Source organism: Lycium barbarum, chromosome 2 (assembly GCF_019175385.1).
Source record: "Lycium barbarum isolate Lr01 chromosome 2, ASM1917538v2, whole genome shotgun sequence".
NCBI classification, from domain to species: domain Eukaryota; kingdom Viridiplantae; phylum Streptophyta; class Magnoliopsida; order Solanales; family Solanaceae; genus Lycium; species Lycium barbarum.
Window position 1 is genome coordinate 150,140,832 of NC_083338.1, and position 23,697 is coordinate 150,164,528.

The following is a 23,697-nucleotide window of genomic DNA, read 5'->3' on the forward strand; positions in this document are numbered from 1 at the left end:
TTTTAAAAAGTTGAAACCATGGTTTCAAACCCCAAATCATGCTGAAACCATGATTCCAAACGTATGTCCAAACGCTGGTTTGAAACCATGGGTTGGCCTAACGCCTACTAACTTGCACTCATCAAACAAAGTATGGCCAGGTTTTAGCAGATCATAACTGCTGCTGAAGGCTTGTTATATTGTGCACATACATTTTAGGAAAGTATTGAAGTACTTGAGACTTCTAGACTGGTGAACCCACAAAGAGCAATATTCACTAGTAGCAATTGGAAGTGCTAAGACTGTCCGTTAGTTTGAATTCAACAGCCACGCTAAGTCGCTAACTGATGAAATTGGATGAATTGAAGACCTGTTGGCTCTTCATAGTTCAGAAGATTAGATACTCAATGCACAATTTGAGAGTATGAGCTGCAATGCAATCACCTTTTTTACGCCTAAAGTAGATATGCAAGCATTTTGAGGGGTAAAAATTAAAGACCACCTCCAGCGAAGGGCAATCCTGCAAATTGCCCCAATGCAATCACCTTTTTACGCCTAAAGTAGATATGCAAATGCAGGCATTTGTGTCACCTGAATTATTCAGACTGCAGAAGAGTAAAAAATAGTACCAGCCAAAGCTGACACCAAGTAGCAAAAATCAAGAGATAGAAAGGGCAAAGAAATCCAGAAACAAATGAAAGCTTAAAAGTAAATTTATGATAAATTAATACATGGAACATTTTACAACAATCCAATTGTTGTCTTTGAAAAATGGAGCATCAGAAAGCCTGATCTTTATTGAGAGATCTAATCTACAGCTGATCAGCACAAACGAACCAATTCTTCTAGCCAAGCAATCAAATACACAATCTCGGTGGCCAAAACTAAACAAAATGTAATTCAACAGCCAGACTAGCTTTTCCAACAAGGAAGATCACAAAGATACTTCACAATTATGGAACAGACGAAGCCTTTCTCTTCTCTACTCTGCTCTAGATTGACCAGCGCGAGAAGAAAGGATAATACCGACAATAAGGCCGTAAAGAGCCAAGGCTTCAGCAAAAATAAGAATCAGAATCATCCCAACAAAAAGCTTTGGCTGCTGTGCATTAGCCCTGCAAACAAAGAAACACTCAATTAAATGGTCTCTCCTCTCACCTCAAGTAAGGAAAGCTCCTTCACATAAATGAAGAAGTTATAGCAGAACTATATGAAGCTACATAAGAAAAGGGAATATGCTAAACTAGGAGGTCTAAAGAAAGAGCAGTGAAGTTGTGAGTATCAACCACACATTAGTTAACCAACAAAGTCTACACACCACGACTACAACATGAAACTCCAACATTACATATACTCAGTTAAGCCACCCATAAGTCTGATAGCAAAGCAACAATAAGGAGATGACCGGAAGCCCCTTTTCTTTTTCCTTTTTCTGATGAAATAGAAATCCCTGAGGCCAGTGTCTTACGGTGTGAAACTCGGAGGATAACAGACCTACCCATACACACCTCTCCACTTGAATACAAAGCCTGCAACGGGGTTTGAACCCGTGATGTGCGCCTAGCCCATACATCATGGGTTGTGCTCTTACCACTAGAACAAAGCCGCCCTAGAAGTTCTCTTGAGACCAAGAAAAGAAAATCTTTAAAGGTGAATTTTGTCTCATATCTCTCGTTCCAACCCCAACATGCAGAACTGCTATAGCCCAATTTTATAATCACCACTCTCCAGTGCGCCCCTTTTGCACATTCCCCCGTCTACACCAATCATCCAATCAAGTCATGAAGAACGGTTCTATAGTCCTTAAACAGAATCACTCACCCAGGACCTATTTACTTACAAAAAGTCATCTATTATTCTTGTAACAGTCAACCACATGCAAGTAAAGATTGAGGAATTTGCAATGAGACCTAAGTCAAAGAAACAACCCACAGCCGTCGTTATCCTTAAATCTCTCACCCAAATACACAATTCACCATTACTCATTTAATGAAAATCCTTAAAAGGAAGAAACTTTCAAATAAAGAACAACCCGAAATGACTAAAAGCTTGGCTAGTAAATCCAGACAGATCATTACAAGAAACTCCAAAAGGTAACAAAATCGTGATAAATTGAGTAAAGATCCAAATCCACACTCTTTACATTTAATCATTTAATCCAATACCCGCATATAATTAAACACAATCAACCAACAAACTATGCAATATCAAAATACTTGGGATCCCTCTCCACGAATCGTTTACTCTATCTTTATGATCTCTCTACATTCATTCCGCAATGTTCACCCATATCTTATTCCAATCCTAAATAATTTGTATTTAAAGATAACACGCCGATTAAACATGATACATAAAATTAGCATAAGTAGCAAGATATACCTAACACCAGCATCGCCAACGATTCCAATAGCCATACCAGCAGAAAGGCCAGCAAGACCACAAGCCAGACCAGATGAAAGGTGAGCATATCCATCAAATAGATAATACGACTTTGTTTTAGGGTTAATCCCAGTACTAATAATCACAGCAATAATTAATCCATAAATACCCAAAACTCCAGCCATAACAACTGGCACAATAGACTTCATCACCAATTCTGGTCGCATAACACCCATCGACGCTACACCTACCCCACTTTTCGCTGTACCATAAGCTGCACCCATACCTAAATTAACAAAAAAATGAAGAATAAAACAGAATTAGATTTAGATGCTTTACAACAACAACACACCCAGTGTAATCCCACAAAGTGGGGTCTGGGGAGGGTAGAGTGTACGCACACCTTACCCCTACCTTGGGAGATAGAGAGGCTATTTCCGGTAGACCCTTGGCACCAGAAGCGGATCCGGGATTTAAATTCTATGAGTTCAATATTAAGACTTTAGAATTGAACCCATTATATTTTTAAAGTCATGGGTTCCAATCTACTATTTATTATAATTTTTTACACATAAATTTATGATCGGCGTCAAAAGTTTACATACGCCACTGCTAGGCACAAGGACATGGAATTCAAAGTAATACAAAAAAGAAATAACGAGAGCAAATAAAAAATAGCAATATACTATAAAAAGCATGATCTAAAAAAAAGAGGCATAACTACCACAAATTAATACGATAATCGAAGTTCAAGAAACAACAGAAATTGAATGACAAGAAACTACAAGAGTAATACTACGACTACTAGATTTAAAAAAAAAAAAAGGGATAAATCATATTCTAGATAAAATATTTAAAAAGCGTGATGGAGTAGACTGGAAAAAAAGAAGCCCGTAACTACCACAAATTAATAAGATAATCGAAGTACAAGAAACAACAGATAATAGCAGAAATCGAAGGACAAGAAATTACACAGAGTAATAATACGACTACTAGATTTAGATTTTTTTTTTATTAAAAAAAAAAAAAAAAAGGGAAAAATCATACTATTATAGATCTAGTGGAAAATTGAAATAGGATGGGAAGAGTTTATTACAGGAGAAGACTAAGGCAGCTGCAGCGCCAAGGAAGCCAAAAAACGGTGCCGTTTCATCGCCGCTAAAAGTCGACATTTTTTTTTTTGTTTGTTTGTCTTTGAATTGATTTTGTGATGTGAGAAAGAAGAGAGTGTTTGTTAATTGATAATCTGAGGAGTTTGTGAATGTCTGGTTCTCACTTTACGATTGATTGTTGTCTTAAAAACATGTGCGATGGTCAACTGTCCACGACTGGAGCTAGATATGGGCCTTGACCCGATTGTGGCTAAACGAATGTGTATCGGCGTAACCCAATTTGCACGATTGCCGATTGTCCTTATTGGGGGCTGGTTTTTAATTTTTGGCCCTCAAATTGCTGGTTGCTTCGCCTAAAATACCCCGAAGTTCTGGGTTCGAATCTAGACTCAGTTAAAAAATAATAATAATTTCACAAGGTAGAATTTTGTAGCAAAAATAAGCCTATTCGGGCAAAGTAGGCCTACTTTCACAAGGCAGAGTTCCGTAGAATTCCAGCACAGTAAAAAAAAACTTTTACTTTAAGTCTGCCTCACGAAATTGATTTTTTTTTTTTAACTGAGCGGGAGTTAGAACCCAGAATAGGTATTTTAGGCCACTTTTTTAAGCTAGCAATTTTAGGGACAAAAATTAAAGACCAGCGCCTTTGAAAGACCATCCGTATAAAAAAAAAATTAGGATCACGTTAAGCTATATATATAGTACATTAAATTTTGCAAGTTTAGCCGCTTGAGAAACCTATTTGCCAGTGCAAGCAAACTTCAAACTTTTTTATCTGAAGTTTGATTTGGCATTCCTAAACTTGTTAATTTATTTCACTCATGATAACTCATATATTTCATCCATGATACCTCGATTTAATTTTTTCATTTTTTCATCCATGTCACCTCAAGTTAATTTTTTCATTTTCAACTCATAATTATTTTGCTTCACTCATGATACCTTGTCCATTTCATCCATGATACCTCAATTTACAATACAAGTAACTGATACACTGACATGAAACATTTGTTAACCAACATTGACCAACGCTTTTAAATGAAGAGAAGAAGCGACGGCAAAAAAGTATTGTCTGCTCATACAAGCTATATCCACACAAAATTTAAACGTTGACTACCGCTTAAATCAATCCAACAACAGTTTTCCAATTTTGCAACTATTATGAACTGATTATAAATTAGTTTGTTTGACACATCAAAAGAGTAATGAAAAGTACTCCCTAAAAGTGCTTATAACTGAAATGAGTTGATAACTCAGAAAAGAGATTGTACATTCTGCTGAAATTGAAATTACATTATTACACTGAGCACACTACAAAATGACAAAATCTTAAAATTTGCATTCCTTTATATGAAACACCAACAAACAACAAATACGCCTCTATCGTAAACTCAAGTGAGATCGACTTTTTAAATGAAACACTGGTATAGAAAACAAGAGACATTTTTCAATCAATTTTGTTATCTTGGCCTTGAATAATTTGAAGGTTCCACCGTTTACCGGCTAAGATGTTGGTTTGATACAAATAAAATAATGTCCTCAGGCATTTAACTACATTTAAATACCAAAAAAAACGTTCCACTAAATCAGTTCTTTCCTTTAATGCAAAATAACCTTTGTAACATCCAAGTTTAGAAAGCTCTATACAACTCGCATCAAATTGTAAGAAATAGATAGTCTACGTCTCCAAATGATTGTGTAGTGATTTTATACAGTGATAAAGGAGGAAGAAGAGAAAATTGGAAACCAAGAGAACATAGTATTCATCTTTCACCATCTAAAGCCGTATATAATGCAAACGCGCTAATGTTCAAAACCATATGACTGTTGGCCTTTACATGCCTAAAGCAATTTATAATGGCTTGTCCTGTTGAAGACTGGAGCTAACTTGACTTGATGAAGATATACTCATCAGTGAAATAACCAAGATCGAGAATCCGATATCAAAATGTCAGAAAAGAGTAACAGACTAATAAAAAGACCGAAACAAACCGAAAGAATGAAGTGATTTAGAAAGAAAGAAAAAAGAAGAAAAATATGTGCAGATAGCAACCACGTTAAAGCCTCATCAGGAACACTTTCTTCTCAGCTTCAATCTTCAACCTTGATACCTATAATCACGCGATCAGATCAGCGTGCACTGTCAAAATCAGAAAGACAAGGTACCATTGTGCATCAATGCACCACTAATAAGCAAAGATCAAAGAGCAAACATCAGGGGATAAAGGGAGATAATACCATAAAATCAGTAGAAGCAATGAGAAGATGAATCACAAGCTGCAATCAGCGTGAAGCTTCGTCATCAATTATCTTGTAACAGAAATCTTTCCTGGCAAGTAACTGCTTGTGCTCAACAACAGCAAACAGAGGAACATAAATTACATGCACATAGAAGAACTTGTTTGCAATTCTCAGTAGACCGAAGCAGACAACAGATGTAGGAGGTGAAGTTATGAACTGCAGTATTCTCTTGGGCACAAATAAGCATGCGTACCCAAATCATACATCGATAAGCAACTACATGCTAAGATGATTATGTAATAGCTGTAATGTAAATGAATCACACTAATACAAAGAAATCTGATGTTTACTCAATAATGGAAGTGGAGATTGTTACTTTTACAAATAGAATCAGCACAAACAACAGATAGATTGGCTAATTAAAAGAACATAAAGTTAATGCTTCTCCAAAACTGTATATGATCAAATTTCACCTACCCCAAACAGAGGGCGTACTTCTTCCCTGATGGATAGGCAATCTCCTAGAAATCTTAGAGAGACAGAGAGTGACACAATGGAGGAGAAATGACCCCAGTTTCTAATTGGTAATACCAAAAATGAAGCAGGCCTTCAAAAGTAAATAGATAAGGAAGATATAATGAGACCAATGAAAGCAACCTATAAGGATTGGAAATAGCTAGTCCAAAGAGAAGACTCTCCTCCTGGTGCCAAGTATCTCTCAGCTATATGCTTAACCTAACAATAAAGGAAATATATACGACCAGACAGCGTATGTGAGAAATCAAAGAATTACTAGTTTATGCATAAAATTCTTAAGCATGCATCTCTTCATCAATTGCAAACTTATAACACAGAATGAAAATGCACTTGGCTAACATAATTTCCGTTGAAAGAATATGAGTACAAGGGGAAACAATCACCTCATTTTCAACATAAAAATGACATATACTACTTGGGCACTCACCTTTGGAGAGAATAAAGATCATTCCTCCCATTAGGGGGGCAAGGAGAGGAAACGGAGACAACTTTTGCTCCCACTTCCTTTTGCCTTCTTCACCGGATAATGCATAGGGATTGGGAAACCTCATGAACAAAGATCAAGCCACTTGGATACAATCACCAAAAGCACACATCTCAACAATGTTCTCTTTGGTTGTGTGAAGCAGTCCACAGATCAGAGAATTTGATATAGCATATCTAAGAGATTTTAATCTTCACTTGAAAAAAAATCTTTAAGAGAGGGGAGGTAGAAAGGGAGTTTTGTTTTTACTTATTCCGAGAAATCAATATTTCAAAATGAAGGAAGCATAAGACGCCCTCAAAATGTTCTGTATATTTGTTGCAATGATAACAATCCTGAGCTGTACACATACCAAAACTATAGAAAAGTCAGAAGTGATTGTTCATCAAAGGGGAACCCTGAACTGAAAGAAAAAAAGGGCTACTTTTTCCCGATATAATACAACTTCAAATCTGCCTACCAATTCTAAACCTAATCTTGTTATCTCTGAAGGAATTCACGTCTGTCAGCAGGAGTACAAGTATAACATTCACATGGCAGACATATTAATCTTTCACCCGACTATGCCACCTTGAGAATGTTTTTCTTGCAGGCACACCGCAACGGAAATGTCAAAAGTGCCAAATTTTCAGGACAATTAATCAGTCTCTGACAAACAGTCCACAATATGCTCAACAAAAGTCTTGTCTTTCTCAACTGCAGCTCTGTCGACAACTAGCACAGCAAGGATAATTTTTTAGTGAACAAGACATTCCTCACTCGCCAATGAATGTTGTACCCACTCGTTAAAAAATTGATCAGATGAATCACCCTGTAGCAAAGCATCAATAAGGATGATTACTCATTCTTTGTCCATTATGATTTTGCACCTGGCTTCATCTGAATATGCCTTTCAATCAACGTGTCCACGAAATCTCTAATCTGCAGATTTACCAATACAACAAATCAAAGGCAGAGAACAAATGAAAAGAGAAAATAAATACCAAGCACATCAGGCAAATGTTATAAAAAAAATAAAGTATTTTTATTTGGTATCTCCAGACAGATCCACATAATTTTTAGTCTTATTTTATCTTATCATGATAAAATCCAACCTATCCAAAGATATGCATGGTGGAAGCCGTAACGTCAGAAGCAGAAGAAAAATATACATGTATTCCAATTCCCATATCTTACGTCATATTTGCTCTTCCTCGGTTTTCGAGATGCGAAAGATTATCATGTGTATTCAAATATCTCCCAAAAATAGTCACCGTGTTATATCTCACAAATGTTATACTAGCATGTTTAAGACAAAAATTCAAAAAGTCTAATAGTCATACAAAAGTTATGGCGTATTTAAGACCACAAGTTTTGATAATCTTTCTTTTTTTTGTTAAACTCCTTGCCGAGTAAAATTACATCACATAAATTGAAATGCAGGGAGTAATTATTTTGGGACAGAAAATGTTTACATAAGATATTAAAAATAGAGCAGAAACAATGTGTCAATTGCATAAGATTTTTTTTTTTTTTTTGGCGGGGGGGGGGGGGGGGGGGGGGGTAGATAAAAAATGTTCAGTAAGATAGTATAAAGATCAACCAGAAAATAGGAGTCATTTGCATAAGAAAAAACAGATGTCTTTTTTCCTTTTGCAAGTTTAAGAATACACCAACAAATGTTTACCAAATTTCCAAGAATAGTTGAGTTTTATACACTAAAAGAAGGGTCAGTCCTCGACACTCTTTACTCCTATCTTAGTATTTGGTTACGCTTATTTGCATTTAATGTAACCCACAACTTTCATTAGCGTCGCGTGCCACTGAAATGCATATCTGGCAGAGTAAATTTCTAGTTTTAACAAAAAACTTTAAGAGTAGCACAACAATAAGCAGTTAGAACCTATTAAACGATGCAGAAAGGTGACATCAACTGAGAGTAGTTCATACCTTGTTTTTACGTTTGAAATCAAGAAATTCGTACACAAGCATAGCCTTTTCAGCATCCGTGGCATGTTCCATTACCTGGAGTTTGGAACAAGATCAGCTCGCAAAGGATAGATGTAAAAAGATTAAAGAACCCCTGTTATGGGGGAAAAAGATTAAAGAATCCAACAGGCTAATAAGTTTGGGTCGGACAGGACATAGATCAGACCTTTGTAGCAGTTTTCTTCATTATGGATTTATACCCATCCTTGTCGAGTTTCCTTGCTTTATAAAGAGGCATCAGCAGAGATGCAACATAATCTACAACAGCCTGCTTAATTCTTTCTGCTCCTCTTGGTTGACTATCTAACATCTCTTTATTTACGGTAATTTGTGAGGCAGAGCTCTCACACACTAACACATCATGCTTTCTCATAAGCAGGCTGGAACTCACGTTTGAATCCTCTTCATCAGTGACATGCATCACTGGATCATAGAAATCTGAATTAGCAGCAGCTGCTTGACATTGCCACATTTCAATGGCATTGTAATCCTTTAACCCTACACTACTTGAACTATCAACCCACGCTTTGGTGAATATATTACTATCTACAGGTGCACTTTCTCCAGAGTGCTCCCTAAAGTTAAACTGACATGCATTGTCATTTGAGAGGCTACGCTGCGACCGATTATCAACAGACATTCTTGAACTGTCAAGGTTCACACCAGCAGCAGAAAAATCAACAGACCAATCCCTCACGCGGCAGTTGCGAGAATCTATTTCAGATAAGCAATCTTGCCTTCCTACTGCACCACCAGGCCAATTCCTTCTAATGTCAGACTCATCCATAGTTGCATATTGTTCCCGTCTAGCAAATTTGTGAAATGAGGGTATCTTAGGAAGCTGCAGTGGCATGTTACACTTAGCACCAGATGAAGCATAAGCCTGCAATGAAGGGTAATCATTGTACAGCTTCTTAAGAGGAAACCAAGATTTATTTGAGAAAAAAGAACATAACAGCTAAAAACATTTGCAATATAGATCATCCCAAAAGCAATATCACAGAGAATCCAACTGTGTGTTTCCCCTTGTTAAATAACTTGCATACTCGAGGGCAGCCTGGTGCATTAGGTTCCCGCATACTCGAGGAATAACCAAAAACCATCAATAATGGAGCATATTCCCATATTGAACAAATGAATCAATACGATTAATAAATCTAGCGGATGATACACTGTTATGTTGCTTTTGAGCTGCCCTATATTGCAAATGTTTTTATCTGTCTTTATGTTTTCTTTTTTTCAATTCGGAAAAAACATAAGACGGATAAAAAATATCTGCAATATAGAACAGCCCAAAAGCAACATAACAGATGGATCCAACTTTGTGTGTTTCCCCTTTAATAATAACTTACATACTCAAGGAATAACCAAAAAACCAGTAAGAAGTGTAGCACATTCCCATATTGATGAAATGAATCAATACGATTAACAAATCTATGGGATAATACATTATTAAGGCACTAACCTCAGCAGCTGCTAGAGCAGCAACACGAGCTGCTTCTGCAGCAGCAAATGCAGCCTTTTCTTCCTCAGACATGGGGAAATTTTGCCTTTCCTCAGTGGTATCATTTTGCCTTCCTACTGAAGCTTGAGAAGTTGATGGTTCAACATCTGGAATAGTTTCTAACGCGGCTGGCTTGACATTCAGCTTCTTGTTGTTGACACTAAAAGCTAAGTGATTTCCAGCCGATGAGGAAACTTTAGAACCCCGTTTACTGTCTACTGCTGAAGGAGGATTGCGAATCGGCGGTTTTCCAGATGCTGCAGTGTGTTTGCTCTTCGAAGTATCAGTGGCAGTGGATTGTCTTAGTAATTTCAGACCACCATTAGAAGCCTTCTCCTTTCGAAAAAGTTCTACCCACACATTGACAAGCTGACTTGCTACGGCACGTATGTCACGGCTAGTATGCACACATACTTTCTCTTTAACAGTTTTCCCGATGCCTGAATAAAAGATGGCACACATAGAATCAATAAAATCAATACAAAGATGAAGCAAATGCACTAATCATATGACAATTATAAGGACCATTATCCATTAACGGATATACAAAGCAAATATTTTGAGTTTAAACCTCCACCGTCTGAAATGCATGAAATGGTAACAGAGAATATCGATTGCCCTAGTGGGATGTGCAAGTATAATAATTGGAAGGTAAAAACTAGCTATTAGCAACAACACGGGAATAAAGCTGAACAGTTTCAAAGAATGGCAGCAGAACTGCCTCTTCCAACCACCCCCGCCCCAAAAAAAAAACTCACAAAAAGGTTAAAGCAAGGAGAGCAGAAAATTAAATTAAAATAAAAAGTGGTTGGGGGCGGGATTAGTTCCTTCTTTCAAAGGGGAATGTACCTGACAGTCGGACTGCAAGCAGATCAGTTGAAACAAGTACTAAGAGACGAACACAATGACGCAAGAGTTGGGTCCCATCCTTGCCCAAGGAGTCCTGTGACCAACAAACAAGAGTCAGACAACAAGCAATTTGTGTACGATAATATGGCATGAGACTAGAATATGTGAGGAATCATACCAGCATCCACAAATTAAGCGTGCTAAGCCCCTCTTTAGTTCCAGCAAAAGATCTCAAAACCTCGACCGGAAGTTTCAACAGTTCTTTTGCGAGATGCAATCTTCCTGCTGTTGTATTGGCATTGCAGAACATGTCCCTTAACAAACTCTCCCGGGTCAAGATCTTCACCCCATCCAGAGAGTTCTTGCACAATACACTTGAGAGCTCTACTGCTTCAAGTCTCTTCATTATGTCCCTTATTTCACTCCTTTCAACATCCGAATGCCTCTTTGCATCCTCCATCGCCTCTACTTCTGCAGTGTAATCAGTACCTGTAGTCAATATATCAATTATGCGAACAGCTTCTCGTAACCCACTCATCATCGCACCACCAACTGTGTCAGGGTGCTCCTTGCAGGTAGCTTCACCCGCAAAAAATAAACAGTTCTCCACAGGCCTGCCCAATATGTCATAATCTTCTCCGGATGACCCTACAGCCACATAAGAGTAAGCTCCATAGCTATAAGGATCTTTTCCCCAGTCGGTGACCACGGAAGCAACTGGATCAGGTACCCTGTTCTCACCATAAAGCTTGCGCAGAACCAGTAACGAATGCTTTACGTGGTCAGAGGAGTTCATTTCCTGGCCATCTATAGCAGCTTTTCCAACAACTAACGCTATAAGAACAGGTGCCCCAACAGTTTTCTTGACATTCCAGAACATAAAGCATCTTCCCCTCTGGTCTGTTTCTTCTGCAGTCGCACCAAAATAATCAATAGAATCATCCCAAAATACTTCAGGAAACTCCAAGACAACTTTATTAAGAACACCAAAACCAAGACGTTGGATAGATAAATCTTTCCAGTAGGGTAACGGTGGTGAAAATTTAATGGCTTCCGCCTTCAGACACCCTAATGGAACTGTAATAAGGACTGCATCTCCAGAAAACTCTCGTCCATTTGATGTGGAAACTTTTACCTTGTTAAACAAATCATTTTTTGTCGGAACGTCTTCTTTGCAATATGAAATGTCAGTAACAATATGGTTCAAGTGAACGCAAAGTTCCTCACCCAGTGATTCAACAACAGAGCTGTAGCCACCTTTAATCATACAATGAGCTCCACCAAAACCTCCATATGCATCATCCTGATTCCAATAAGGAAGAGAGACTTCTTTAAGCAATGCAGCACAACCATACTCCAAGTTCGCAAAATGCCAATCCATTACCCTCCTCTCAGGGGGGCTCAAGATCTCTACCTTAGAATTATGATTTTGAGGAACTACACCATCAGGAAGTGTCATGAATTCCACTGCTGTCACTGATGATTTTTGTGGTTCATTACCCATATGATTTCTCGCAAGACGGCCCTTGCGACGTTTCTTAAGGGCATATTCTAAACCATCCTCCAGGGACATCCGCATCGCATGCTCCCCTTTTTGAGCAACCAACAGTACCATGTCATCCAATAAGCTATTGAATTCTGCTTCCAATGTTTCATCCAGATCTGCTGGTACTTTCTGGCCAGTAGCTACATCGTACAGGGGACAATCACTGTTCAATACAGTCAATTCAAGACCCAACTGCGCACAAATCAATGAAGAAGGATCTGGTCTTCTTTCAGTTGCCACATCTGCTTCAATACCAGTAATAATGCTAGCACCAAGGTCCACTGGGACAGAGAGAGACGAGTGATCTGTAAAAACGCGACCACCTATTCTACTTCTGGCCTCAAGCACGGTAACATGGAAACCTTGGCGCTTCAGGTGTCGTGCTGCAGTTAGGCCAGCAGGACCAGCACCAACAACAATTATTTCTTTTTTCCCTTTTACATCACAGCAAGTGTTTAGTCTCTGACTCCCTAATGAGTCAGGAGGGAACCCACAAGAATCTTCTGAAATCACAAGATGTTTATCGGCTGTTCTACCGTCAATCTCTGTATTGATGGGAGGCAAAAGATCTGGTTCAACAATATTCTGTAATTCACTATCCTTAACTTCACTTGAAGGCACTTGAGCAACTAAACCTAAATCAAACGGTTGACGCGGTGACTGAATATCAAGATAACCATTTTCACGGCAATCATCAACAGGACATTCTTCAGGCTCTGCTAGAGTAGATAACTCTGTGGCCGGCCTATCAATGAGCTGGCAATCAGTTCCACATTTTTCTGCCTTTTCCCCTTCATCAGATAAGACATCATTCTTATCCGGCATGATAATCTCAGAACTCTTTGACCTCCCAAGAATAAAAGAAACTCCATCGTCTGTGTCAGCAACAGGAGCTCCAGATTTCTCTACAATTTTTTCTTCCTTCAAAATTTTCAAGTTGTGCTCGACACCATTTTCAGCTTTATCCTTTTCTGAAGCAATTCCAAAGTTTATATAGCCCTGTTTAAAAGTGGTTAAACTGTGAAAAACAATGATAAGCAAGCAAAGAGAAGTTCAAAATAGAAAGCAAAGAGAAGTTCATGAACCAAAAATATTTTTTGACATAGAAAGATCATATTTAAAAAAAAAAAAAAAAAAAAAAAAAGGAGGCAGATCTCCTTTGTAAAGCTTGAATAAGAAAAGTTCCAATGTGAATGGAGGACTGCAAAGAACTTACACATTGATCAAGAAATGAATAGATTTGCCTAATTAAAGAAGCCCGAGGTGACTCATCGGCTAAAGGGGTTTCATACACTCCACATTCTGAAAGAGGCAAGACGCGACTGATGTCTTTATTCCAAAGGCTCAAAATTCGATTCCTGCATCGCAACAAAGATTCACCAAAATAGAAATAGAGTCAGTTACAAAAATGTGAAAAACAAAGACGATTACACTGCATCATAAAGGAAAGTTAACATGCAGATAACACTCTGATCCTCAACCGTACGCATGTTAACAATGGAAAGTTCAAACTCCTTAAGTCATAAAACTTATTTCCACTGCCCATTAACTAATAATTTAGAGAGTAAAGAAGCTTTCAAGAATAGTTATTAGAGAGAGCCTTTTTATATTGGAGAAATCCACTATGGCTTCTGGTCCGACTTAGTGCAACGGTTCGAAACTCCGGGTGTATGCGTCTACCACTCTACCCCACTACTGTCGTTATAAGAGAGAAACCCTGTTAAAGAAAAAGAATATCCGGAACAATATTATAATTGTCTATGCATGCATATGCATAAGCCTACCTTCCTAAGAGTGGCTTTTGTATAAATTATATGAGTAGAGGTGAGGCGCCCCGCCAATAAGTTCCAGTACATGCTGCAAGTTAGGGTGAAATGAGAACCCTAAAGACCCACACCTGCATTACATAGAAATTTTAAATTCTCTCTTTTTCATTTAGAAAATTAGCCACCTAAACGGATCATCAACTCTATGTTCCTAATTCAAATATTTGCAGTGTTCATTAACAATATGTTTGTTGGATTCCCTACACATCAGCTTTTCCAATCCGTCTAGAGCAGAATTGAAATGAGAAAGGATATTACTTTTACTTCCCTTACAAGTCCTACCCAACTCATAATAAAATAATCAATATTCACCAAAGAAGGAAGGAAGGAAGGAAGTTAGCTTCTCTGTCTCGTATCCTCCCTTCCTCTTCTGGGAAGCAAACATAGTCTAATGATATTCTCATCAGATGCATCATGGAAGTATTGGTACTTTGAATCTCCAGATAGATTTGAAAAAAACTAATAACCCGTTCAAAAAGGAAACTACTAGATCCCTTCTCTGACACACCACCAGGGTATGAATGAAAAGACACCAAAGGAGGGTGGAAAACCTCCCTATCCGACAAAGTGCTTTTACACAAATTAATAAAGGAGGTCCTTTCTGATTTACCTTATCAAAAGAGCATAGAAATTACTTTCCAGTCTTCCATAAACTAGAAAGTATATCTAGGCTTTATCAAAATTACCTAAAACACTAAACAAAGTAAATTAACCAAATATTGGATAAAGCATATAGCTCTTTGGTTCATCATTGGCTATCACAGTAGGTAGACCAAAAGAGATGACACCAATGTGACCACCTCAGAAACCAATGAGTTGTTCCAGTTACATAGCCAACCAATCAGAGAAAGTGTGCACGTCCAAAAAAAACCAACCACATCATTAAGAGGAGGAGGGGGGGACCGAAGTTCAAATTCTGAGAGAACAAGGGAAGGAAATACTAGCCCCAAGGGCTTTAGTAAGAGCACAGCTTGTGATATGTGGGTTAGGCACATGCCACAGGTTCAAACCATGCGGCAGACAAAAGACAAATTCCTGATATTTGAGTGGAGAATGGTAGAGCTCCCATCGTCACCAAGTTTTGAACTGTTTGCCACTAGTCCTCGGGGATTTCTAGGTAATCATAAAAAAGGGGAGGAAAGATACTATGCTTTAAAGGCATACTTTATCTAAACTAAGCCTTCAAGTCATAAAACTAGCATCTTTCTCAGACTTAGATGCCTTCTCTTAATTATCGATTCACCAAAAAGACACTTTGGTTTCCTCTACTGATGCATTTAACTCAGCACCATAGCTATCAAAGCCAGCACACACATAAGATTAACAAATAATATTCAATGTCAGGAAGGTAGGGAGGAATTGTTTGCAACCTCACCTGTCTAAAAGAGAGAAGAAGAATTTTTTGCAATATCATCCCAGTATTTACTGAAACTAACAAGAAATGCGTCTATTGTTTGCCAGCAGACTAAACAGAGATAGCCCATTTGAATTATGTTGTACATAGTCACAAATTAAACTGTTAACTAAACTTTCTCCCCTTTCGCCATAAGAACAATTTTGGACTTTATTTGTAGGGTCTTTTTCCCTCAGAAGGAGGACCCTAGTTTTAACTCTTAGAAGAGTTATATCTAACAGTTTTCCATTAAAGCAGGAGCATATTCATTTCTCGGTCCAAATAGCCAAAGATTAGTTCAAGTTTTGCAATAATGAAGAAACAAGATTAGAATGACCCCAAATAAACAAAAGTTAAAGGAAAGATTATAAACATAACTTAGCTATCTCATGGAAAATCTCCTGTAAGGCACATAATAGTAAGGTATTAGAAGACTGGATATGGTATTCAGAGTGCAAAATCTGTCATTACCTGCATTCCAGATACTCCAGGAGTCCACCTCTGCGCTTCAGGACCTCCTTAAACTTGATTCTTTCTACCGGGCCAACTTCACGAGCTTTCAGTCCAACAGATACTGCTGCTACCCCACCATTTTCAATGTCCATAACTATCAACGCCGACTCAAGCTTCTCTCTTGTTTTGGAGGAATGTCTACCATCTCCAACCTGATGACCGAGAAGATAACCTTGTCCACGCACCAGAATGTCCCAATCCACGTCCCCCTCGTAGGCCATGTCCCCATGCCTACGCTTTTTGGCCTTACGCGGAGCACGTTGACCGGAAAAGAGTCTCTGCTCTTTTCCTTCAGCGGCCAGCTTAGACTCAGTCTCTTCAGCAACGCTTTCATCATAATGATCATATTCTGGTGCAACTGAGGGAGAAGATGAGGCATCAGCTTCATCATCGCCAGAAACAAAGTCACGACTTTGATGATGTGCACCTTCGCATTTCTCATCAGCCAGTTTACTGCATTTGCGCAATGAGCTAACAGAATTATCAATAATCATTTGTCTAGAAGAATCATATAAGTCATCATCATTCTCCATGATTTGGTCCTCGGGCTTCATCTGGTTGGCAACTTTAACTTGCTGATTCCTTCCTATAGACACTGGAGATAGCCCACCCTCAAACAATTGACCATCCTCCTTTGACAAAGAAACTGGAGCACAAGCTTGCTCATCTACAGAATCGCCAGACATTCGCTGCTGATCATTAAAGTCACTTGAACACTTCTCTGCTGCAACAAAATCAGGAGTCAAATGAACTTGAGTATACCCAGAACCTTGCACGCCCGTCTTCTCCTTGGCTGCAGGTGAGCCTTCCAACAGGGAGGCGGATGACATCAGAGTTTGACTAAACACATGTCCGATGCTTCCTTGTGATTTATCATCAAGTTCGTTCACATCCATATCAGCACTGAACTTGGCTTCTGACACAGGATGCCCAAACTCAAGCTTCTCAATATTCTCAGGAGTAATGGTAGCTGCAGACGAAATATCACGACCTGTTGCCATTGAATGATCACTAAAACCATCCTTGGGAGCAGACTGTTCAGAACAAATAGAAAAGTTCTTCAAGACATCCTCATCATGAAGATCCTTACAATTTTCCGCAATATTATCTCCTCTGGCAGTTTCCTCCTCATTAAGTTTAATGTGACAATTGACCTCACCATGTAGGACACCTGCGACCTTATTGAAACATGCCGGTACATTTAACTGAGATCCTTCTATGGAAGATGCATCATCTATGTCAACGCTTGATTTCAGCAATGCAGACGAAGAAAGCTCTCGCCTTGAATCAGAGTGTAACGGAATGAGTTCCTTCTCATTGGATTCTGGAATTTCCTCAACCAATTTCCGGCACGTACTTGGGGATATGGAAGGAAAGGTTTCTGTTGCAGTAGAGTTCAAAACATCACATAAAACTTCACTTCCCTTCCCTCTTTTCAAAGAACTGAGGGATTTCTTAGTAAAACCAGATTGCGTTTTCTTCAGAAAAGCTGATAATGAATCTTCTAGAATACCATCCATGCTATCAGGCGAGCTTTTTCCACTCTCTTTATCATATCGCAAGGACATATCCCCAGATATCTCCGATTTCTTCAGCTCCGAAGCAACCTTTGGTCTCTTACCTTTTCTCTTCATCCCTTTCTCAAAACCTTTGTCAATTATCCCTTCAGACAGACATTCAACATCCGACTGACCCCTTTCAACAATCTTTCCCGCTGCCTTTGCTGACCCATCTGGAGATATAACTGTTAACTTACTAGAACTCCTGCTCGAACTTTTCCCAATAGTCAACACAGATCCACTATCCTTTTTAGGACCCTTCAACTTCTTCTTAAAACTAGCTAAGGTATCATCCATGCCAACCAAATCTTCATCCTTATGAACCACAACCATACTACCAGCTAATTCCACCTTAACTTTTTTCGAGTTCTTTTTGCTTTTTAGCTTCAATAAAGACCCGATAGGCTCATCATCACCCGAATCAAACTTCATCTCGATACGCTTCTTAGGTACTCTCTCTAAACCCAATTTAACATTCTCTTCCTCCCCCATATCTTACAAAACCCTTACCCTTAGGGCATCAATCAAAATACTTTCTTTTTTCTTTTTTTGTGAGATAAAGGTAACTTAGGGCATCAATCAAATATACTTACACTTCCTTCAAAATGTAAACCCTAACCCTAGCCAAATCCAAAATTCCTTCTCACATTCAACATACAGCCTTTCCACAACACTGAATCAACAAAACAAATCCCAATTTCATAAACACAATAACAACATTCATATCCAAATCAAAGCCAATGTAATCAGTTTTTTTCAGTAACTAAAAAAAAACATTCAATTTAACTAAGAACAGCTCAAAATTGAGATGAAATTAGTATGAAATTACCAGAAAACTAGGGTTTCTTTTTTTTTAGAGAAAGATCGGACCTGAATGGAATCTTCTAGAAAGAAAGTGAAGAAAAGAGGGAGCTGCGCACGTTAGCGTCACCGGTTAATGGAAGACAATTTCGGCACACTGCGCCTACTGTCTCGAGGAAACGATGATATGATACGATAAATTTTTTGGGGAGTTAACATTAACACATAATGGACGCTTAATTTTTTGTGTGTGTTAATAAAGGCTTGTAGTTTTTGGACTGGGGAGGTTCGGGATAGAGGGGAAGTAAGTGATACATATAGAGAAAATCGGATTCTAATAAATTATTTGAAGTTGTAAAAACTTCGTGGAATAACGGACTATATATTTAATTAAAGATAGAGGAGAATACTATAGCACAAGTTCTCGAATATTATGGATTATATATATGTTAAAGCGTGTGTAACAATTCATGATTTTGTCGAAGCATTTGTTGCTTGATTGGTTTAAATATAACGTGGTGTATTGTTGGGTTGTTAAGATCGGTCGGCGGCTTTAATGATTGCACGGATATCCTGATTTGTATAACAATTAAGGTCAATTATGAGCTCATCAGTTTTCTGTAATCTTGACAGTGTCGTTCGACATCATATTTGCAGTAACCTGTATACGGTAAGTTAAGTTTTCTGAGATAGAATTCTGATGCTCTGTTTTTATTTTCGACTAATGATTTTACATTCATTATGAAGTCCAGGTTATTTGTTCCTCGAAAAGCTTAAAGTATGATATTCAGAGCTCTGTTGTTCAAATTCGTCGAGCTCTAAGATTTGTCGGCAATCTTAATGATTGCACGAATATCATGATTTGTATAACAGTAAGGTCAATTAAGAGCTCATCAGTTTCATGTATCTTGATAATGCCATTTGACACCATATTTACACTAACCTGTATGCGATAAGCTGAGCTGTCCAAGATGGAATTCTGATCCTTTATTTTTATTTTCGTGACAGCTAGTAGTAAGGACAATTTCAATCTACGAATGATCTTATACTCATTATGAAGTCTTGGTTATTTGTTTCTTGAAAAGTTTAAAGTGTGATATTAATAGCTCTATTGTTCACATTTGTTGAGTTCTAAGATCAATCAGTGAGCTTAATGATTGCACTTTAAACATCATATCTGCACAAACATGTATGCAGTCATTTAACTTGAAATTCTCTAAATGAAATTTTAATCCTCTGTTTTTATTTTCATGAGAGCTGGCAGTAAGTGACAGTTCGAATCTACGAACGATCTCATGTTCATTATGAAGTTCAGGTTTCTATCTTCTGAGAAGTTTAAAGTATGATATTCATAACTCTATTGTTCATATCTGTTGAGCTCTAAGATCAATCAACAACCTTAATGATTGCACGAATATGCTGATTTGTATATAACAGTAAGGTCAATTATGAGTTCATCAGTTTCATGTATCTTGGTAATGCCGTTTGACATCATATTTGCACTAACCTGTATGCGGTAAGTTGAGTTCTCTAAGATGGAATTCTGATCCTCTGTTTTTATTTTCGTGAGAGCTAGTAGTAAGGACAATTTCAATCTACGAATGATCTTATACTCATTATGAAGTCCAGGTTATTTGTTTCTTGAAAAGTTTAAAGTATTATATTCATAGCTCTATTGTTCACATTTGTTGAGTTCTAAGATCAGTCGTGGACCTTTTTGATTGCACTTTAAACATCACATCTGCACTAACTTGTATGCAGTCATTTAACTTGAAATTCTCTAGATGGAATTCTGATCCTCTGTTTTTATTTTCGTGAGAGCTGACAGTAAGTCACAGTTAGAAACTACAAATGATCTATGTTCAGAATGAAGTTCAGGTTATTTATTCTCCTGAAAAGTTTAAAGTATGATATTCATAGCTTTATTGTTCACATTTGTCGAGTTCTCCGAGCTACATGGAGGAATGCAACTGACATGATATTGTCTTACTCTCTTTCTCAAACTAAACTATCTTTCTCAAACTAACATCATTATATTTTTTTGCATTATTGAATAAAGGTATATTCTAATGTTTAAAGATGTTTTGAAGAAATAAAAGGAAATTTAGAAAAAACTGTAATTTTTTTCTATGTTAAATTTCTTTGATAGTTGGGGCTGGATGAGTTTTAAGATTGAGTATTCCATGATGATTCAGGCTAAAGCCATGTTACATTCAGTACTATTTATGCTAGGATTATAGTCTCGGGATTATAATACTGGGACTAAGTAACCCCTGGATTATTTAGTACCAGTTCTTTGTTTGGTTAATTGGATTAAAGGTGGGATATATCATGTATAATCCAAAGCATGTGTTTGGTTTGAAGTTGGATAAAGCTGGATAAACTCTTCATTTCCAATTTTAACCTTGATATTCCAATGGCTTATTGTGCATAAACAGTACAAAACTTATGCAGAAAAATGCTAGAAATGTGCAGAAAAATACAGGAATTGTTGTGTATAAGTGCTAGAAATGTGCAGAAAAATATTCATAAGTGCTGGAAATTAAGGAATTGTCCATAAGTAGTACAAAATTTATGCAGAAAAATGCTGGAAATGTGCAGAAAAATGAAAAAAGCCAGAAACTATGCAGAAAAACGCAAAACAAATGCATGGAATACAAAAACGGAAGCCAAAAAATGCAGAAGCTATGTAAAAATGAGTGCAGAAATAGTGCAAAAAAAAAAGTGCAAAAAATGCAAAAATTATGCAGAAAAATGCAAAAACAAATGCAGAACATACAAGAACTGAACCAAAAGTATATAAACTATGCAGAAATTGCAGCAAAAAAAGTGTAGAAACTGTAGAAAAATCTTTTTGCAGAAACTAAAAATAACAGAAACTGAAACTAATATTTGTAAAAACATACACACAATACCAAACCATAAGAAAAGTTCAAAATACATGATTAGCATTCATATATAATATTTACATTGGCATCCTCATGCTCTTCTCTGACACATATCAAGTTTATAGAGATGAGGCATCAAAATACAATACAACCATTAAACCTTTTGAAGATCGTCAATTTAGGAAAAACTATCAACCCATGGCTAGCCCTTACAATCATACTTATATACTTAGAAACCTATCATTGACAACCATCCACACACATAACATTTACATTTGCATCTTCATGCTCTTCCCGACCACATATCAAATTTATAGAGCCGAGGCATAAAAAACAAATACTGCTATTAACCCTTTTGAAGGTCGTCAATTTAGCAAAAACTATCAACCCATGGCCAACCCTTACAATCATATTCATATACTTGGAAAGCTGTCATTGACAATCATCCACACTATATTTTGACATTGAAGTTCACCCATTAGTAAGAACAAATCTATTTTTCTGACATCAGAAGTAAGCCCTATTGATGCTTTGATTTATTGCTCTGGACTATACAACTCATGATAAGCAGGGGATGAAAGGATATCTAAAACTTTTGCACAAATTTCAGATTCATCACACGCCCCAAACTTTTCAATTAAAGCACCCATTGTTTTGCCATGATTTGCCATAAATTGCTTCATAACAACAACTAAATCCTTTAAAGTTGTCTTGTTATCATCTTCAACAGTTCTTTTTCTTTTTCTGCTTCTCCTTATCATTGGCATTAGAAGAGGAGCTTCTAGTATTTTTACCTTGTTGTTGGTTTTGTTGGCGTTCGGGATTTACACTTTGAGAAGCTCTATCTGCATTTTGAGAAGCTCTACTAGGTCCATGAGCATTTTTCGCTTCTCCAGGGGCTACATCAGGTTCATGTCCAGCATTTTCTTCATCATCTTCATCATCAACTTCAATAAGAAATCTCAATCTTCTGTCATTAGAAACTCCCTAACCTTGGCTCCTTACAATTTCCTCAAAAGCATCTTCCGGCCCTTCTGCAAACTCTCCCATTGCTTTATCTTTTCCAAATATTTCTTCCCAATCCTCGAACAATGGCCATGTCTTGTTTTGCATTCCTTTGGCATTTGGATCAGCCTATAATAAAATAGGATAAAGCAAAATATTCAATTAGTTGAAACTTAATTGTAAGGAACTAACATATTCAACAACAACAACAAGATGCCCTCTATGCAATTACTAATCTAGATAAACACAGAAGTTATTCACCACCAATTTTCAACATAACACTTCCAACTTTTAGCAAAGACTACTTTTCACCTACCATCATATTTTTTTTTTATCTTGGGAGGCCATAAATAAAATTTAGCACTTTAAAATGTAGTAACTGAAGCAATTTCAAGTTGAAAGGATAAGAGCCAAAAATAAAACATCCAGAGGAAAGTGAACTAATGATTGTCAACTGAACTTTTTGGACTAGATTTATATCTACCATAAAACAAAACAAAGGGTAATCCAGTCTTGTTTCTCTCTTCCACTAGTTCCTTTGCTAAAGCACCCAGAAAGAGAGGAGGGTATCTCTCTCTCTCTCTCTCTCTCTTTTTATTTTTTATTTTTATTTTTTTGATAACTGAGAAATCTCACTGGTCAAGTAGCACATGGTTTGAAACTGGATAGATAATGGGCCCATCCCCTCTACCCTTATCCAATTAAATTCCTGACTTTTCTCTGTGGCAAGCTCGAACTAGTGACTAATCCATGCATCACGTGTTGCACTCTTACCACTAGATCAAAGCCCGGGGCTGTAGAGAAGAGGGTATATGTCATGTTTCATCGCTCATGAACTGAAATAAGCATTTCATCCCACTATTGAAGAGTTAAGCAAGCTACCAAAGTATGTAGCCTATGGATGTACATTAACATTCTATCTCTGTCCAAATGAAGCTATAGAAGAAAGAAATCTACTAATACGTGGTTTCCACATCAATGGAACTTCCAATAAAATTCAGGATCAGTTAGATGAAAAAGATGCGCATTATTTTCCAACTGATGAAAATCAGGACCTGTTAGCTTTTGTTGATTCTTATCTACTTCATGAAGTTGTCACCATCTTCCTATCTA

General features: G+C 37.4%; 2 protein-coding genes across 4 annotated transcripts; both read right to left on the bottom strand.

Annotated features, from left to right (window-relative positions):
* Positions 1–674: 674 nt before the first annotated feature.
* LOC132628090 (V-type proton ATPase subunit c1) lies at positions 675–3,641 on the bottom strand. The gene is made up of 3 exons (XM_060343796.1): positions 3,455–3,641; positions 2,359–2,644; positions 675–1,094 (listed from the first exon to the last, which is right to left on the bottom strand). The coding sequence occupies exons 1-3, from the start codon at positions 3,528–3,530 to the stop codon at positions 962–964; spliced, it is 495 nt and encodes a 164-aa protein (XP_060199779.1). The 5' UTR covers positions 3,531–3,641; the 3' UTR covers positions 675–961.
* A 3,317-nt stretch (positions 3,642–6,958) lies between these two features.
* LOC132628091 (lysine-specific histone demethylase 1 homolog 3) lies at positions 6,959–19,040 on the bottom strand. 3 transcript variants are annotated; one of them, XM_060343799.1, is made up of 9 exons: positions 18,761–19,040; positions 16,290–18,563; positions 13,816–13,957; positions 11,232–13,598; positions 11,054–11,147; positions 10,166–10,644; positions 8,867–9,583; positions 8,662–8,736; positions 6,959–7,653 (listed from the first exon to the last, which is right to left on the bottom strand). In XM_060343799.1, the coding sequence occupies exons 2-9, from the start codon at positions 18,380–18,382 to the stop codon at positions 7,588–7,590; spliced, it is 6,033 nt and encodes a 2,010-aa protein (XP_060199782.1). In that variant the 5' UTR covers positions 18,383–18,563; positions 18,761–19,040; the 3' UTR covers positions 6,959–7,587. The 3 variants fall into 3 exon arrangements, with proteins under 3 accessions (XP_060199782.1, XP_060199781.1, XP_060199780.1); XM_060343798.1 differs by having other exon boundaries at positions 18,720–19,040; XM_060343797.1 differs by having other exon boundaries at positions 16,290–19,040.
* Positions 19,041–23,697: the final 4,657 nt, after the last annotated feature.

Coding starts and splice junctions, on each gene's coding strand:
- LOC132628090 (XM_060343796.1), bottom strand. CDS start 3,530: ATGTCGACTTTTAGCGGCGATGAAACGGCACCGTTTTTTGGCTTCCTT. Junction 2,645..3,454: donor AGCTGCCTTAGTCTTCTCCT/GTAATAAACTCT, acceptor TTGTTAATTTAG/GTATGGGTGCAGCTTATGGT. Junction 1,095..2,358: donor GTTGGCGATGCTGGTGTTAG/GTATATCTTGCT, acceptor CTTTGTTTGCAG/GGCTAATGCACAGCAGCCAA.
- LOC132628091 (XM_060343799.1), bottom strand. CDS start 18,382: ATGGGGGAGGAAGAGAATGTTAAATTGGGTTTAGAGAGAGTACCTAAG. Junction 13,599..13,815: donor ATTCATTTCTTGATCAATGT/GTAAGTTCTTTG, acceptor ACTTTTAAACAG/GGCTATATAAACTTTGGAAT. Junction 11,148..11,231: donor CGCTTAATTTGTGGATGCTG/GTATGATTCCTC, acceptor TGTTGGTCACAG/GACTCCTTGGGCAAGGATGG.